This window comes from Vipera berus (genome assembly GCF_964194415.1).
Source record: "Vipera berus genome assembly, chromosome: 3".
Classification (NCBI taxonomy): domain Eukaryota; kingdom Metazoa; phylum Chordata; class Lepidosauria; order Squamata; family Viperidae; genus Vipera; species Vipera berus.
In genome coordinates, this window is record NC_138204.1 from 21,402,113 (window position 1) to 21,420,299 (window position 18,187).

At 37.4% G+C, this 18,187-nt stretch overlaps 1 protein-coding gene across 3 annotated transcripts in view; it reads right to left on the minus strand.

Moving 5' to 3' along the window:
- Window positions 1–18,187, minus strand: part of SLC9A8 (solute carrier family 9 member A8) — a 68,052-nt gene that overhangs the window by 40,332 nt on the left and 9,533 nt on the right. For 2 of the 3 annotated variants that reach the window (XM_081322855.1, XM_081322856.1), the window contains exons 3-5: window positions 7,575–7,655; window positions 1,746–1,804; window positions 467–550 (exon numbers count right to left, since the gene is read on the minus strand). In XM_081322855.1, the coding sequence (XP_081178981.1) occupies window positions 467–550; window positions 1,746–1,804; window positions 7,575–7,655 (224 nt within the window). The remainder of the gene's footprint in view (window positions 1–466; window positions 551–1,745; window positions 1,805–7,574; window positions 7,656–18,187) is intronic. The other variant, XM_081322857.1, reaches the window with a different exon arrangement.

Genomic DNA, 18,187 nt, shown 5'->3' on the forward strand with positions numbered 1-18,187 from the left:
AGAAAAGTTTGTTCACTTTTAGAGGGTTTTAGATGTAATTTTAATTATTGTTTATGGTTGGTGGATTTTGAAATATTATTTTCTGCTTGTTCTACTATTGTAAATGACCTTGAGTCGGCGGATAACACCCAGGGAGAGGGCCTTTTCTGTGGGTGCTCCTGCCCTCTGGAACCAGCTGCCCGTGGAGCTCAGGACTGCCCCTAACCTACACTCTTTCCGCCGGGACCTGAAGACTTGGCTCTTTGAGCTCTCTGACCCAGGCTGAGAATTTTAACTGGGGTTTTATTTTCAGGGATAATTTAAACTTTTAATTCTCTTTTAACTTTGTATTTTATATTGATGTGATTTTAAAGTGCCCTGTAAACCGCCCTGAGTCCTTCGGGAAAGGGCGGTATATAAATCTAATAAAATCTAAATCTAAATATACAAACCATTATAACAAAAAACCAAAAAAAAAAAGACTCACTTTGTGCAATGAATACCCAGATTCAAATATAATTGGAGGAAGTAAAAGAAGAAAAAACATATTAGGACGAAACATTTCTTCTTCCTGCAAAATACCACAAACAAAAATATTAAGGAATTATGAGATATATGAGAAAGGGACTACCGGTAATATCATATTAGAACAAAGGTAAATCCAGCATCTCTAACAAAAATAGGAACATTTTATTACAATATGTGCCACCAAGTGAGTGTTGACTCCTAGTCATCATACAGATAGATTTTCTTCAGGATAACCTGTTCTTAACCTAGTTTAAGTCTTCCATTGCCATTTTAATTCAGCCCATCCAGCTTGTTGCTGGTCGTCTTCTTTACTAGTCCCGCCTTAGGCATGATAGCCAGCTGGGTGACCTCGTGACAGTTACTCTCTCTCAATCCAACCCACCTCACAGGGTTGCCCTTGGGGAGAAAATAGAGAGAGAACTGAGAAACGTCAAAGAATGTACTACCCTAATATCTGAATTGTTAAAATAGGCAACATGATAACGAAGAAAATGTAGTGAAGTAATGTATTATTATTAAGTATCACCCACTGGCATGAAGAATCTAAAATTCTATATTTAAAATTAAGGATACTGGAATTCAAATATATATAGGGCAGCTCTTTTGATTGTTCAGAATGCAGTCTTTAATTGGATGTGACTAGGGCAGATTTTGGTTCTTTTTCACCTTTTGGTGGGCTCTAAAGGACTAAATGTACTTACTTTTACTCTTAACCTACTACAAGTAAAACAAACCAATTTGAAGTAGGAATTTAAGAAGTAAACTGTGTGCCATAGTCCTTCATTTCTTAATTTCTTAAATCCCCTAAATTACACTGAACACGTTGGCCTTGTTCATTCCATGAGACTGCAAAAGTGTACTGGTGACTGCAGGTTGCTTATCGGTGGCTTAGGAAATCTCAAAGTTTTATAAAAGTCCAAAAACATTTTAGGGTTAACAAAAAGTACAAAGGAGAAGAGGTTCCCTCATTTCCCCCCAAAATGCTCAATAAAAACTAAGTGATTGATGAGTCTCTGGGAAAGGAGTTTATGAAATACAAAACAGGCATACTCCATTTTGTGTTGGATTATAACTCCTAGAATTCCCATCTAGCTGTTTGTACAGCTTATTAAGATGAAATGACCATTCCTGCTTTAGGAATGAAGAAAATATTAATTGGGAGTTGGGCATTAAAATTGAATTATTTAAAATAAGTATGGCATCAATCATATAATATATTGTAAAAACTGCTGATATACCTTCCAGTTGGCCAGTTTTTGAGATTCTATAATTTTTATAACTGCACCCATCAAGATGCCTAAAAAGAAAAAGAAAAAAAGGCAAAGAACAATTCATTTGTTCATGTGGTAATTGGAAGTTTTAAACCATTGCGTATGAATCACGTAAAAGTAAGTATAGTCTCAAACGGAGGTCTTGTATTCCTTCCTCCCCTCATTACGCCTGCAATTTTCTCATAAAGCTCTGACTTCTGGGCTTATCCTGTCTGTCATGATGTTATTAATAACAAATCCAATCTGCTAAGAGACCAGAACAAGAAACTGAAAACAGCTCTACAGTTGCTATTAGCTGCTCTAATATTAAAGAACAATTTAACGATGCCTTGAGTTGGGCAACTGAAGAACTTAGCAGCAGTTGTCATATAACTTTAGGCAACTGACAACAAAAACAACCCAATAATATGGAAAGTAAATAAAGAAAGAAATAAATAAATAGAGCAGGACAAGGAAATCACATACAAATACCTATAGTTGCTAGAATCAAATTTCACCTCACCCACATTAACACACACTGATGGCTCATGTAATACCCTGCCTTAGTGTGACTGAGGGGAGAGTCATGTTTTCAGGGTCTTTCCAAAGGCAAACAAATCTGGACTTCTGTCCAGCGCTAGAGAAGGCATTTCAGAATTTTAATTTTGAGCATTTTATGTTGATTACAAAACTAAGTGAAAGCAGCTAGCTTCAGTTATGCTATTTCCAATTCAAAGGAAAACTGGTATGACACTACCATGACCATATTCATGTAAGTCATTTCTCTTTCCCGTTATTAAAAGTGTCCTCAAAAGAGTTAAATTTCTATGGCAAGGTCTTGAGAGAACTGGATTTATATAAAGAGAAAGAAAAGGCTCATATACTGATGACACAATAATTATGTTAATGGTAACAACTGTTTCTATGTATCTAACCAAAGGTAAGGGACATGCAGGTGATTCATCATGATCGGGTGGAACTGCTTATTTTGCTGCATGGAAACAAAACTGTTAATATTACTTTAACTCATTTGAATTGCCACCTTTTGACAATGCTCTACAGAATTTTTTTGAAGGGCTCTGGAGTAGCACAAGAGTACCACTACAATATTTCAAGGAGGTGGTAAAGAAGTCCGACTGTAGATTATAAAATGTTATGTGGATTACATTTAAACCAGCTTCATTCTGTGGTTTTTAATACTGGCCCATTTCTCTCTATCGGAAGACAGCAATGGCAAATCACTTCTATACTGCTGTCAAGAAAAACAGTATCCATGGAGTCCCCACAAGCCAATATTGATTCACAGTCATCTTTAGTTCCAGCAAGCAGTAAAATCTAGTTGTTCTGTCCATGCTTATAAGCTAAATAGGGTCGGGTTTAAAGGTACTTGGATTCTAAACTAGCCCGGAAAGTCCCAAAGGTTCTCCCAGGCATGAGGAGTTGAGCTCAACTTAAGAGAATATATTTACCTAATCACAAATGAGGGAGACAAAGGACCACAAGTTTATCACATCATAAATTCTTTACTTCACCCTGTGAGTTATGTTCATAAGTACTCTTGTCTGCCTCCCTCTAAATGTGAGCACACATGCTGTTTATGATGCAGGTTATCAGTTTTTATACTTTTTCCTGTGATGCCTGAGAAATGTAGCACAGCTATTCATATATTTATAGGAACAGTCTGCTCAATGGCTGAAACAACAACCATAATCCAGAAACAGGTGGTTCTCTGTTTGCTACTAATCTTAGGGTTCTCAAAGTCCAGCCAAGCTCAATCTGATTACCTTCATATCTGTTGGTCAATACCATCCATCATGCACAATAACTTAGCTAATAGTCACTTTGATGACAAGGGGAATTATAGGCCAATATCTGGATTTCAAAAAAAAAAAGTCCACCAATTTAAGCCACACAGGATCAGGAGAAATAACAGCTCAGACTCAGCTGGAGAGCTACTCTTCCATCCCAACTCTATTCTAAAATAGCAAAGCAAAATGCTCCTATGACAGCTTTCATATCAATCACTTATTAGGCAGGGTAAAAATGAGTCCCAGAATGCTCAAGATTATATCTTTCATAGCTCGGATCTAACTCAGGCAGAGAAAATGTTGAAACTGCCAACAGCAGTGCCAGATCTACAGAGAGGGTTTTGGATATTGCCATTCTTCCTTGCACAATAATAATCTGCATCCTTCACTCACTCTCTTTCTGAAAACAAATATGTAAAATCATCATGATTACAGAACCTTCAACATGAGGGCTGTCGGTTAAAACCTTTGTTAGCCATGATAATCAGTGACTACCCTTATCGCAGTCACTCACGTTCTGGACATATTGTTGTTGTTGTTAGTTGCGAAGTCGTGTCCGACCCATCGCGACCCTATGGACAATGTTCCTCCAGGCTTTCCTGTCCTCTACCATCTTCTGGAGTCCATTTAAGCTCACGCCTACTGCTTCAGTGACTCCATCCAGCCACCTCATTCTCTGTCGTCCCCTTCTTCTATTGCCCTCGATCTTTCCCAGCATTAGGCTCTTCTCCAGTGAGTCCTTCCTCCTCATTAGGTGGCCAAAGTATTTGAGTTTTAGCTTCAGGATCTGGCCTTCTAAAGAGCAGTCAGGGTTGATCTCCTCTAGGACTGACCGGTTTGATCGCCTTGCAGTCCAAGGGACTCGCAGGAGTCTTCTCCAGCACCAGAGTTCAAAGGCCTCAATTCTTTTGCGCTCAGCCTTTCTTATGGTCCAACTTTCACTGCCATACATTGCAACTGGGAAGACCATAGCCTTGACTATACGCACTTTTGTTGACAGGGTGATGTCTCTGCTTTTTAGTGTGCTGTCTAGATTTGCCATGGCTTTCCTCCCGAGGAGCAAGCGTCTTTTAATTTCTTGGCTACAGTCCCCATCTGCAGTGATCTTGGAGCCCAGGAAAATAAAATCTGTCACTACCTCCATTTCTTCCCCATCTATTTGCCAGGAATTGAGAGGGCCAGATGCCATGATCTTGGTTTTCTTAATGTTAAGTTTCAACCCAAGTTTTGCACTCTCCTTCTTCACCCGCAACAAGAGGCTCTTTAGTTCTTCTTCACTTTCTGCCATTAGAGTGGTATCATCTGCGTATCTTAGGTTGTTGATATTTCTTCCGGCAATCTTAATTCCAACTTTTGATTCATCTAGCCCTGCCTTTCTCATGATGTGCTCTGCATATAAGTTAAATAGGCAGGGCGACAGTATACAGCCTTGCCGGACACCTTTCCCAATTTGGAACCAATCAGTGGTTCCGTGTCCAGTTCTCACTGTTGCTTCTTGGCCCGCATATAGGTTTCTCAAGAGACAAATAAGATGTTCTGGTACTCCCATCTCTTTAAGAACTTGCCACAGTTTGTTATGATCCACACAATCAAAGGCTTTAGCATAGTCAATGAAGCAGAAGTAGATGTTTTTCTGGAACTCTCTAGCTTTCTCCATGATCCAGCGTATGTTGGCTATTTGATCTCTAGTTCCTCTGCCTCTTCGAAATCCTGCCTGTACTTCTGGTAGTTCTCGATCCACATACTGCTGGAGTCTAGCTTGTAGGATTTTAAGCATAACTTTACTAGCATGAGAAATGAGTGCAATGGTGCGATAGTTTGAACATTCTTTGGCACTGCCTTTCTTTGGAATTGGAATGTAAACTGATCTTTTCCAATCCTGTGGCCACTGTTGAGTTTTCCAAATTTGCTGGAAAATTGAGTGTAGCACTTTTACTGCATCGTCTTTTAAGATTTTGAATAGCTCAGCTGGAATACTGTCACCTCCACTAGCTTTGTTGTTGCTCAGCTTTTCTAAGGCCCACTTCACTTCACATTCTAGGATGTCTGGCTCGAGGTCAGTGACCACCTCATTGTGATTATCTGGGACGTTAAGCTCATTCTTGTATAGTTCTTCTGTGTAATTTTGCCACCTCTTCTTAATCTCTTCTGCCTCTGTTAGGTCCCTGCCATTTTGGTCCTTTATCATGCCCATTTTTGCATTGAACGTTCCCTTCATCTCTCCAATTTTCTTGAAAAGATCTCTGGTCCTCCCTATTCTATTGTTTTCTTCTATTTCTTTGCACTGTTCATTTAAGAAGGCATTCTTATCTCTTCTAGCTATTCTTTGGAATTCTGCATTCAATTGGGCGTATCTTTCTTTATCTCCCTTGCCTTTTGCTTCCCTCCTTTCCTCAGCTATTTGCAAAGCTTCCTCAGACAGCCATTTTGCTTTCTTGCATTTCTTTTTCTTTGGGATGGTTTTGGTTACTACCTCTTGTACAATGTTGCGAACCTCTGTCCATAGTTCTTCAGGCACCCTGTCTATCAGATCTAATTCCTTAAATCTATTTGTCACCTCTACTGTATATTCAATGGGGATATGATTTAATTCATACCTGACTGGCCTGGTGCTTTTCCCTACTTTCTTCAGTTTAAGCCTAAACTTTGCAACAAGAAGCTCATGGTCTGAGCCACAGTCAGCTCCTGGTCTTGTTTTTACTGACTGTATAGAGCTTCTCCATCTTTGGCTGCAGAGCATATAGTCAATCTGATTTCTGTGTTGACCGTCTGGTGATGTCCATGTGTAGAGCCGTCTCTTGGGTTGTTGGAAAAGAGTGTTTGCTATGACCATCGTATTCTCTTGACAAAATTCTATCAGCCTGTGCCCTGCTTCATTTTGTACTCCAAGGCCAAACTTGCCTGTTATTCCGGTTATCTTTTGGCTTCCTACTTTAGCATTCCAATCCCCCATGATGATAAGGACATCATTTTTTGGTGTTAGTTCTATAAGGTGCTGTAGGGCTTCATAGAACCGGTCAATTTCATCCTCTTCAGCACCGGTGGTTGGGGCATAGACTTGGACTACTGTGATATTGAATGGTTTGCCTTGGATTCGAACTGAGATCATTCTGTCATTTTGAGGATTGTATCCCAGTATTGCTTTTCCTACTCTTTTATTGACTATGAAGGCTACTCCATTTCTTCTGAGGGATTCTTGCCCACAGTAGTATACCTGATGGTCATCTGAATTAAATTCCCCCATTCCTGTCCATTTTAGTTCGCTGATACCTAAGATGTCGATGTTCAGTCTTGACATCTCTTGTTTGACCACGTCCAGCTTGCCTTGATTCATGGATCTTACATTCCAGGTTCCTATGGAGAAAAAATCTTTACAGCATCGGACTTTCCTTTCACCACCAGACATATCCACAGCTGAGCGTCCTTTCGGCTTTGGCCCAGTCGCTTCATTCTTTCTGGCGCTACTAGTACTAGCCCTCTGCTCTTCCTCAGTAGCATATTGGACGCCTTCCGACCTGAGGGGCTCATCTTCCAGCGTCATATCGTTTTGCCTTTTGGTACTGTCCATAGGGTTTTCATGGCAAAGATACTGGAGTGGGTTGCCATTTCCTTCTCCAGTGGATCACGTTTTGTCAGAACTCTCTGCTATGATCTGTCCGTCTTGGGTGGCCCTGCACGGCATAGCTCATAGCTTCATTGAATTACGCAAGCCCCTTCGCCACGACAAGGCAGTAATCCATGAAGGGGTCTGGACATATAAATCTGTCTAATAAATTGTTTAATTGTTAAATTGACTTGGAACCAATCATATTATTTATCCCCTTCACACTAATAAATCTCACAGGATTTTTCTTCTACACTGTTGAATCTTATGAAGGTAATGATATATATAGGCAAATAACAAAAAGCAATAATTGGATTAAATTACAATCTGGTCTTTGAAAATATCAGTGACTATTTTTTATTCAAACAGAACAGTATAAATTTTCCTGCTACTATCAGTACTCACCTAGAGAAACAACAGCAACACTCTCTGGCAAAAAATGCAGTCTGTATCTTATCAATAAATGCACCAATATGATGCAAATAGCTGAAGAGAAAGCAGACAATATTTAGATATTTAACAACAAAATTCTTGATCAAACAAACCCTACAATTATCCTTTGAATTTAAAATATGAAGCCTGAAATAAATTAAACATTCCTAAAAGAGAGCCAGTTAGTCAATGCTATATCTATAACAACTTTTAATATTTTATACGGGCTTACAGGCACATTTTTTTCTGTGAGTTCTGATCAAAAACAATTGTAACATAGTGATTGTCAGCTTCATTTCAGTTTTGGACAGAAGAAACATTGATGGCTTTGATCCAAACAATTCTTTCAATAATATATTGTATTTGGAAAAAGTCTCTTCTAGGATTGTTCTAGAACCGTTCACAATGAGATGTGCAGAAAAGGGCAAATAACTATTGGGGCAGGAACAGTTAGCTGCTAGGAGGAAGAACTCTAACTTCTCCAATTTATGCAAGAAATCCTAGGATCCAAAGCTACGTATCCAATTATAAAAAACTGTGTAAGAAGAAAGAACATGGAAGAAAGTAGTATAATTGAAAATGAGTTATATAGATCAGAGGTAGTCAATCTTTTTAGACCAGTGGGGACATTTGTTATTATGAGAATATGTCGCAGGTCCTGCAACAAACTAATTGCCATAGTGCACATGATAAACCACAAAAATACCTGTTTCCAGATTATCTCCTCCAGTATGGTCTCTGTCATGGGGTTCTTGATGCTCTCTGAACTTGGATGCTTTCTTGCAGATATTGCATTACCAAACTAGATAACAATATCAGTGGTAGAAGGGAGCAGGAGTTGCTCTGTATTTATATACTACGTTTTTAAAAATTTGGCAAATTTTAACTATTTAACCGTCTCATCTTTCATATTAAGAAACATAAGTAAACTATTTGTCAGATCAGTTGTATGGTCATCCACTAACTTGTCTATTTACTTTTCTATAAATAATTGGATTAAAATTTTAAAAATTGTATGCTTTAAGCTTAAGCTTTTATATTATTGCTTCTGAGAACTTTCCCACTGAAATAATATCACTGAACACTATGAAATGCCTCTAGCCAATATTTCTTAATATTTTGTGAGCACATAACAATATGTTAATCACTCATTTCCCTATAGACAAGTGTTAACAAATCTTAATGACTATACAATAACATCAATACAAGTAACGTAGGCAAGCATCTAACTAGTTGTGAAATGTGAAATGTTGTAATTACTCTTGTGCACGTAGCATTGTGGTTTTTTTTATATTACAAAGAGATCCTCCAAAATTTAATGTTGCAAGGATTTCACAAATCGTGATAAAGGTTGTTAGAATTACAGTAAGTTATATACACCTAAATGACATAATTTGTTTTGCATATTAAAAACTGGGGAATCAATAAGGAACTTCCCATCCATTCCTGTCGTTATTTGTACCTCACATTGTGGAGTATTACTGATTACTTTCCCCAATGATAACATTTCCCTGAAATAGAAACAATAGGTACAATTCAAGATACTGGTTATCATCTTTAAAGCCCTACATACCTTGGGGCCAAGCTATTTGAAAGACTGTCTCTCCCCCCTCACATCCACCTGGCCCACCAGGATGGGAACTCAGGACAGGGTACCATCGAGTAGCAATATACAGGTAGCCCTCAACTTACAATAGTTCATTTAGTGACTGCTCAAAGTTACAACAACACTGAAAAAAGTGACTGATGACCGTTTTTCACACTTACAACTATTGCAACATGCCCATGGTCATGTGATCAAAATTCAGAAGCTTGGCAACTGACTCATATTTATGACGATTGCAGCATCCCAGAGTCATGCGATCACATTTTGCAATCTTCTGACAAGCAAAATCAATGGGGAAGCCAGATTCACTTAACAACTGTCACCTCCCATGTAGATTACTCCAATGCTCTCTACATGGGGCTGCCCTTGAAGACCACCCAGAGGCTTCAGCTGGTGCAGAATGTGGCCGCGCAGGTTGTGATGGGAACATCCCGATACTCCCATATTACACCCCTCCTGCGCGAGCTGCATTGGTTACCAGTTGCCCTCCGGGTGAGATTCAAGGTGCTGGTCCTTACCTATAAAGCCCTACATGGCTTAGGCCCGGGATATTTGCAGGACCGTCTGCTGCCAGGAACGATTTCCCATCGCCCTGTGCGCTCGCATAGAGAGGGCCTCCTCAGGGTGCCATTGGCCAGACAATGTCAGCTGGCGACCCCCAGGGGGAGGGCCTTCTCTGTTGGGGCACCTACTTTGTGGAATTAGCTCCCCCGGGAGCTCCGGATGGCCCCAGACCTTCGGTCCTTTCATCGTGACCTTAAGACATATCTTTTCCAACAGGCCGACCTGTTGAGATTTGAGAATAAATTCTCCTTTGGGTTTTAGCTTCTCTTATTTGGTAAACAAGCCCATCCCACAAAGAAATGGACACTTGCTAAAATGTTAATATCTTCTCAAACAAAAAACAAATCTTTTTTATTTCTCATTGGCAGACAAAAATAGTTTACTTTTCTACTTCTGCTCTGTCAACCTTTTTAGCTAACAAAGAGTTCCATCTTATAACAGCACAGACAATGGATCCATTTCATAAGTAGCAGTAGAAACAGTAATAAATAACTATTCGTTTAATCAAAAAATGTTTTGGAATTCAAAACTTACAAGGCATCCAAACAGCAGCCTCACACTAGTAACAGAAAACCAAGGGGAAGCAGCCAACAGTCACCAAAAAGGGTGGGATAGGAAGGGGATTGTAGGAAAGTCTGCAAAAGTCCGCAAATGTCCCAGAAAAAAAGAGAAAGCAGGGAGTGTTTGAACCAGTAACTTTAGTAAAGTTAGATAAATATGCAAGTTATTAAAATATTTGATTCATTCATCAAAGAAACGAGATTAGGTTATTCCAGCCAGGCTTCTTCAAAAAGGCCTAATGCAGAATTGTTAACAGCATGGGGGGGGGACCAAATCCAGTGGAGATATAACTTCTTCTGAAATGTCTATAACAGTTAGAGCTGCTCTTGCATCACACAGGATGATGCATGACCTAAAATCACACACTGAGATAATTTGGGGAAAATAGGACGTGGCACAGAATCTGGACAACTCTGAACAAGAAAACTCTTAATAGCATTTATTCAGCAATAAACTGCAATATCTTGTCACAGGAGAAACACGAGCCAGGTGTCAGGAAATAATGGGAGCTGCATTTAGTACTGTAAAATATATTATTGGGCATAGCAATGTGACATTACTTTGACAAGTGACACAACAGTCAAGGGAGAAAGACTCATTCAACAACAACAAAAAGTGGCAAAGGAGAGAAAGAGATTGTCCATAACACCGATTGTTTTAGAGGTTATTTTGGTGTTTATTTCTCCTCAGCAATATTTTTTTTAGAAAATTTTCTAGGTCTAGTCTTTAATAAGTCATTTGGCAAGTGAAGCAGCCATACAAGGTGATATGTTTACAAATAAATAAATACAGGCCTTCTATGCCCTGAGTGTTTTCCTGCAAGCACTGGACCTCAGGTATAATAATTTACCATCAAGATTAAGGTTTCCTAGCCATGTTTTGCCATTGTTTCAAAAGCAGCATATTCAGCTTTAATTCAGACTGAATTTACCAAGTGAATTAGCAGGTTTAAGTAAAAGTTTCCAGGAAATTGCCTCATCATGAATCAATCAGATGGCTAGTACAACTCCCTGTTTATTTTCTGCATTGTTCTCAGTTGCTCCTAAGGTTTTATATAAGACTTTTTCTTGCCCAACCTAGTGTTATCATTTATTGAATGTGAAAGTTGTTTGATTGATCCTTTCTATTGATCCTTTCTTAATCACAGCTTGTTTTACAGTAGTCTTTTTACTATTTGTCCCTTCACTGCAAATAGTATAGGCCGGGGTCATTGCTGAGAGGTACTCCACAGTCAACATCTACCAGCCCATTTGCAAGTTGTTGATTACATTCAACCCTGGAGCTTGAACAACAATAAGCCCTTTTGAGTGGTAGGATAAAATTTGGTTGCATCATACTTTCTCTGCCTATTTCAATAGAGCCACTCCTACAAACTCACAGGACCTCTATTAAAAAATAACCTTTGGACTTTTCTTTGGGCTGAAATGACATATAAATTGCAGGAAGGGAAAGAAGGAGTTGGTGATAATCATAGATAATGTCAATTTCGTGTAATGATTAAGGCATCAGTAGAACCAGGGAGACCAGGAGTTCTAGTCCTGCCTTAGGCACAAAGACAGATGAGGAGCCTTGGGTCTCTCTCAGCCCTAAGAAGAAAGCAATGGCAGAATACTTCCATAACTTTTGTCCAGAAAACTGCCCGGACTCATCCAGTTACCAAGGGTCAACACCGACCCAAAGGCACCTTCCTGCAAAACCCTCTCCCCCATCAAACTAGCATCTGTAAACCCCGCAAAAACTTATTTTGTTGTGCCATATTTTATGAACTTATGTTTAGTGACCATTCAAAGTTACAACAGCGCTGAAAAAAGTGACATGGCCATTTTTCACACTTACGACCACTGCAGCTTCCCCATAGTCCTGTGATCAAAATACAGATGCTTGGCAATTGACTCACATTCATGATGGTTGCAGTGTCTTGGGGTCATGTGATCATCTTTTGCAAATTTCTGACAAGCAAAGTCAATGGGGAAGCCAGATTCACTTAACAACCAGGTTACTAACAACTGCAATGATTTATTTAACAACTGTGATATGAAAGGTTACAAAATGGGGCAAAACTCACTTAACTATATATATATATATATATATATATATATATATATATATATATATATATATATATATATATGTATGTATATATATATATATGTATGTATATATATATATATGTATATATATATATATATATATATATATGTATATATATATATATATATATGTATATATATATATATGTATATATATATATACGTATATATATATATACATATATATATATACATATATATATATATATATATATATATATATATACATATATACATATATATATATATATATATATATATACATATATATATACATATATATATACATATATATATATATATATATATATATATATATATATATATATATATATAGTTAATATATATAGCATTTATATATATATATATAAATGCTATATATATATAGCATTTTCTTTCACAATGTCATCTTTTTTTCTTTAGCTTTAAATATTTCATTTAATGCTTTTCAAATATTAACTTGGTCCTGGAGGCCAGACATTAATTCTCTCTAAAGACAAAGGATAACACAGAGTTTAAAAAAGACATGTACTCTATCTAGTCAATCCTTGTTTTCTTATATTGTTACACTTAACGATACCTCATGAGATATCATCATAGTATTTTTCTTAATAAATTTATAAAGGAAAATCTAGGCTTTTTGTATTAGCTGGCTTCAAACAAGGCACACACACAAAGCACTTATTTCTATTCAAAGAAAATCATTAAAACTCACAAAAAGTTATATTTTATATTTGGGATGTTTTAATCATCTTCCCATCGTCCTGTGCACCCCCACAGGGAGGGCCTTCTCAGGGTACCGCTGGTTAATGAATGCCCGCGGGTTATTCCCAGGGGAAGGGCGTTCTCTGTGGGTGCGCCGGCCCTATGGAACCAACTACCCACAGAACTTAGGACTGCCCACGACCTTCGCTCATTTCGCCGGGACCTGAAAACTTGGCTCTTCGATCTGTTTGGTCCAGACTGTGGGGTTGTTAATTTAACTGGGTTTTAGATTTACTCTTGGGGATTGAATTTAATTTAATTGTTTTTAATTTTTTGTATTCATGGTTTTAACTGCCCTGTAAACCGCCCTGAGTCCTACGGGAATAGGGCGGTATACAAATCCAATAAATAAATAAATAAATAAATAAATAAATAAATAAATAAATAAATAAATAAATAAATAAATAAATAAATAAATAATTTTAACTATTGAAGCGCTTTTTAGATAGGGCACTCTTTCAGGGCCACTGACATTATTAAGAATAAAAAGTTCAAAATTTATCAAAACTGGTTTCCTTCTGGCAAATATCTCCCTAATGCGGTTGTACATTTTGCAACTATTCAATGCGTGTCTTGCTCCTATCTTGTTTTAAACACAAAACAACTTCAGAGTCTTCTCTATCTGGAGAAACAGTAATATAGATCAGGGGTCCCCAACCTTGGGAACTCTAAGACCTGTGGACTGGCAGGGGAATTCTGGGAGTTGAAGTCCACAAGTCTTAAAGTTGCCAAGGTTGGGGACCCCTGATATAGATACATTTGAATATTTAACATTCAGGAGTTTATGGGTCTAAGAAACCCTTTTAGATAATTATTTAAAAATGGCAGTAATTAGTGTTCTTACTAGGATCACTGTGGGAATGAAAATGGGTTCAACTGACTTTTCCAAACCAGCATAGGGGTATTTCAAAGGAAAACACTTGATTTTTCTCCAGAATAATTCCCACACTTACAAAAAATTAAGCATTATTAAAATAGAAACTGTAATCCAATACAACCACGAGGCTGTGATGGTATAAACAATCATTCAAACTGACAACCAGATTTTCAGGAAAAACAAAGCTTATAAATTAACTATGTTTGTGAAAGTATAACCAGAAACGGTAATGGAAAGCAAAAGCTAAATAATATATACAGACTATATAAATATATCTTTCATACAGAATTACCCAGTTCACATAAAGGTAAATTGAATCAAGGAAAAATATCAAAGAAAAGGAAAATAACCCTCTGATGCTATGAAAACCTACGGTAGTGAAAGAAAGGGCTAAAATATTCTCTCTCATTATTAGAGAAACATTTCTCTGTTATATTGTTAGGAATATATATCCTTATTATTTTCACACTTGGGACTCTCAAAAACTCAGAACCAAAATTTAATGGATTTGCTTTAAAGGATCCCATTCCTGGGAACAATTCTCTCTGTGTCAGAAATGCTGGATTACACAATTGCATATTATGAAGAGGCTCATTTTATAATTCTAGACCTGACATGTGAAACTCGCAACGTCACGTGACGTCATGCAACGTATCGGAGCCTTTTCGCCATTGCTGTCAATGGGGTGGGTGCAGCTTCCGGATGATGTGTCCGGCCCACGGGCCAGCAGTTTGACACCCCTGTTCTAGACATATTTCCTCAAAAAGAAGTCACGTTCAGTTCACAAGGAAGTAGGAATAGAAGTAAAATCAGATAATCCTTTCTGCAACAGAGAGTTCAAGGAAAAATAAAAGAAACATTTCTTTACATTCTGAGTACAATGAAGGTACAACACCCTTTAATTTTAATACTGGAATTGAGGAAGCAATTGCAGAATTTAATTAAGTAAAAACTATAGCTATGTACTCAGGTTACACTCTGTCATGGTTGAATAAAAGATAAAGCAATTCTATTTCAAAATTAATTCCATAAACCACATGGGTTTGGAGCATTGATCTGCTGCGTACAGACTACACATAAGTCTCCCCGTTTTTGTGATGGAATTTTTATAAACTATTAATTTATACAGGGAATTCCTGGGTATTTTGTTTTGTAGAAGCTACCATAAACATACAGAGCATCAATGTAAACATACAGACACACAGAGTAAACTTCTTCCTGGAAAGATCATTAATTTTAGTACACTCACATAGTTCACATTGGCAGCGATCCTGTTCTAATATTGTTCAACTAATTCAACTAACAATAACATTTTTTTAAAAATGTATCAATGTTTTTTCCACATTGAGAGATGCACGAAAAAACCAATTACCTTAAAACTTTAAAAAGCTTTGTAATGCATTTATATTCTTATAGAGATCTTTTTTGTTGTTAGAACACTTAAGCTGTGATTAATCAAACCTATAAAAATGTATTAAAAATTGAAACTCATATTCTTTATACCAAGAACCTGAACCAAAGCCCCATCAGGCTGTCTGAAATTCTTAGTGACATAAACTGTCTTACAAAAATTATTACACTATCTTCAGAATATTTTTAAAATGTAAGAACTGGTCCTATTCTTTGCCATTCCTCAATGTTTTTTGCATTTTTTTTATATCACCAGTGCTTCCTGTCATTAGAGTTCCTCCCTTAACAATTGTGTGGTTTTTTGAAACAAAATTTATTAGTTTTTATAGGGTTAAAAAGGGGGGTAATGGGATGGGAATTTGGGACAGGGTACAGGAAAGGAAAGGGACGCGGTGGCTCAGTGGGTTAGGACGCTGAGCTTGTTGATCAGATGGTCGGCAGTTTGGCGGGTCGAATCCCGAGTGCCGCATAACAGAGTGAGCGCCTGTTACTCATCCCAGCTTCTGCCAACGTAGCAGTTCAAAAGAACGTAAAAATGCAAGTAGAAAAATAGAGACCCCCACGGTGGGAAGGTAACAGCATTCCGTGTGCCTTTGGCGTATAGTCATGCCGGCCACATGACCACGGAGACGTCCTCGGACAATCGCTGGCTCTTTGGCTTTGAAAAGGAGATGAGCACCGGGCCCTAGAGTTGGAAATGACTAGCACGCATGTGCAGGGGAACTTTTACCTTTACCTTTACTTACAGGAAAGGTTGGGGGTAGGGTTTGGGGTTTCCCCCAATAACATTCAATATTTGGCAAACAGCATATTGTCTGGGTAAATATATATAAATAAAAGTAGTAAAGCTAATAATAACAATGGTAGGTATAATAGATTATCATAAACAATACTAAGTTTTCAATGTATAGTACTTTTCTTACTCAAATAAATTCAAAATTGCATATCACATTCCTTTCTCTCTAACTCACTTATCTAGCCATTGATAAAATTTCTTCCAAGTTCTATAGTAAACTGAAAGTTCTTTCTGTTTAATCTCTAAAGTTAATCTATCCCTTTCTGCACAGTCCAATATTTTCTTGATTAATACTTCTTCAGTTGGTAACTTTTCATTTTTCCAATATTGGGCATACATCGCTGCTGTCAATACATGTAACATAAGTATCTGCTCTCCTTGTCATAATTGGGGCCTATCATTCCTAACAGAAACAATTCTGGTTAAAATTCTATTTGTTTTTTAATCATCTTCTCCAACCATAGATTTATCTTAAGCCAAAACCTTTTTCCTTTAGAACATGACCACCATATATGATAATAAGTACCTGGTCTTTGATTACATTTCCAACAGACATTTGAAGTATTTTTAAACATTTTGGCTAGTCTCACTGGTGTCATGTGCCATCTATAAAACATTTTATACAAATTTTCTTTATATGGTACAGCTTTGGTTAATCTAATATTTCTGTCCCATAAATTTTCCCATTCTTCAAGCTCCAACATTTTTTGCCCATATTACCACTGTTTCTTTAACTTGTTCCTCCTCCATCTTTAAGTTAAGCAGTAATCTATAAAGTTTTTAAATCAGCTTTTCATCTGTTTTTAGCAATGTAAGATCAAGTTCTGTCTGTTATTGTATTTTTAATTCACCTTTTTATTTGTTTAAAAATTGGTAAGGTACAGTTAGGAAGAAAATGACCCTAATAGTAATACAATATTTATAATTTTTATTTTAATTAAAAGTTCAGGACTATGAATTTTGAATCTTGATTAGGAAAAATTCTCATTTAAGCAGTGAAACTCTACGATAAATGAAAATGTCTTTCTTAAATTATCACTCTACTCATGCCAACTACAATGTAACCTGTAAATTGGGACTTCCGGTGGCAACGCCGTGCTGAATGGCAGCTTTTCTCTGGCCGCCCGTCCTGAGGCTTCGTTAGATCCGCGGAGACGGTGACAATCAGCTGTCCCGCGGCTCGTAAACTTCCCCCTCGGGAGAAGAGGGGGAGGTGAGCTCTCCTCGGGTAGTGGTAGAACTCCCCAAGACCTCCCAGAATTATCTGGGGGTTGGAGGGTGAGAGCTCCCATGGAGCCCGAGGCTTTCTCTGAGTCCAGGATGCCTTTGCTCCAAAGCAGGGGCGAAGTCAGACGCTGCATCCACATCTATGGATTATAGTGATTTATGATTGATCTTAAAGCAGACAGAGCTGACCAGGAGGAGTAAATTTGCAAGTATTTAAAACTTTAACTCGGGTGCTCTAATCTTCCTCATACACAAATTTGACTTTGAAAGAGAAAAGATGGCGCCGAAATGTTTTTTTCCTTCAAAAGAATAAAGTGTGAAGATTCTGTTAAAGTCTAAACAATACATTGGATTTTAGAGTTTTAAAGGTTTTTTATTAAAGGTTCCTCTTTTCTCTTTTTCTTTTTCTTTTTTTTGGATTTTATTTTTATTCTGAAGTGCAGAGGGAAAGTGAAAGTGGTAAGAGAAAGTGAATTGTAGCAAGTTGGAAAATGGCTTCAAGACGGCAGGCAATTCCTATTGTTTCTAAAACTTTAATTTCTTCTCCCGTAACACAAAAGGATTTAAATAATTGGAAAAAATTACAATTATCTTTGTTGGGAAAAATTGCAGCTGTTAAAATGAATGTTTTACCAAAGTTTCTCTTTTTGTTTCAAATGATACCTATTTTGAAAAAGGATGCTAACTTGG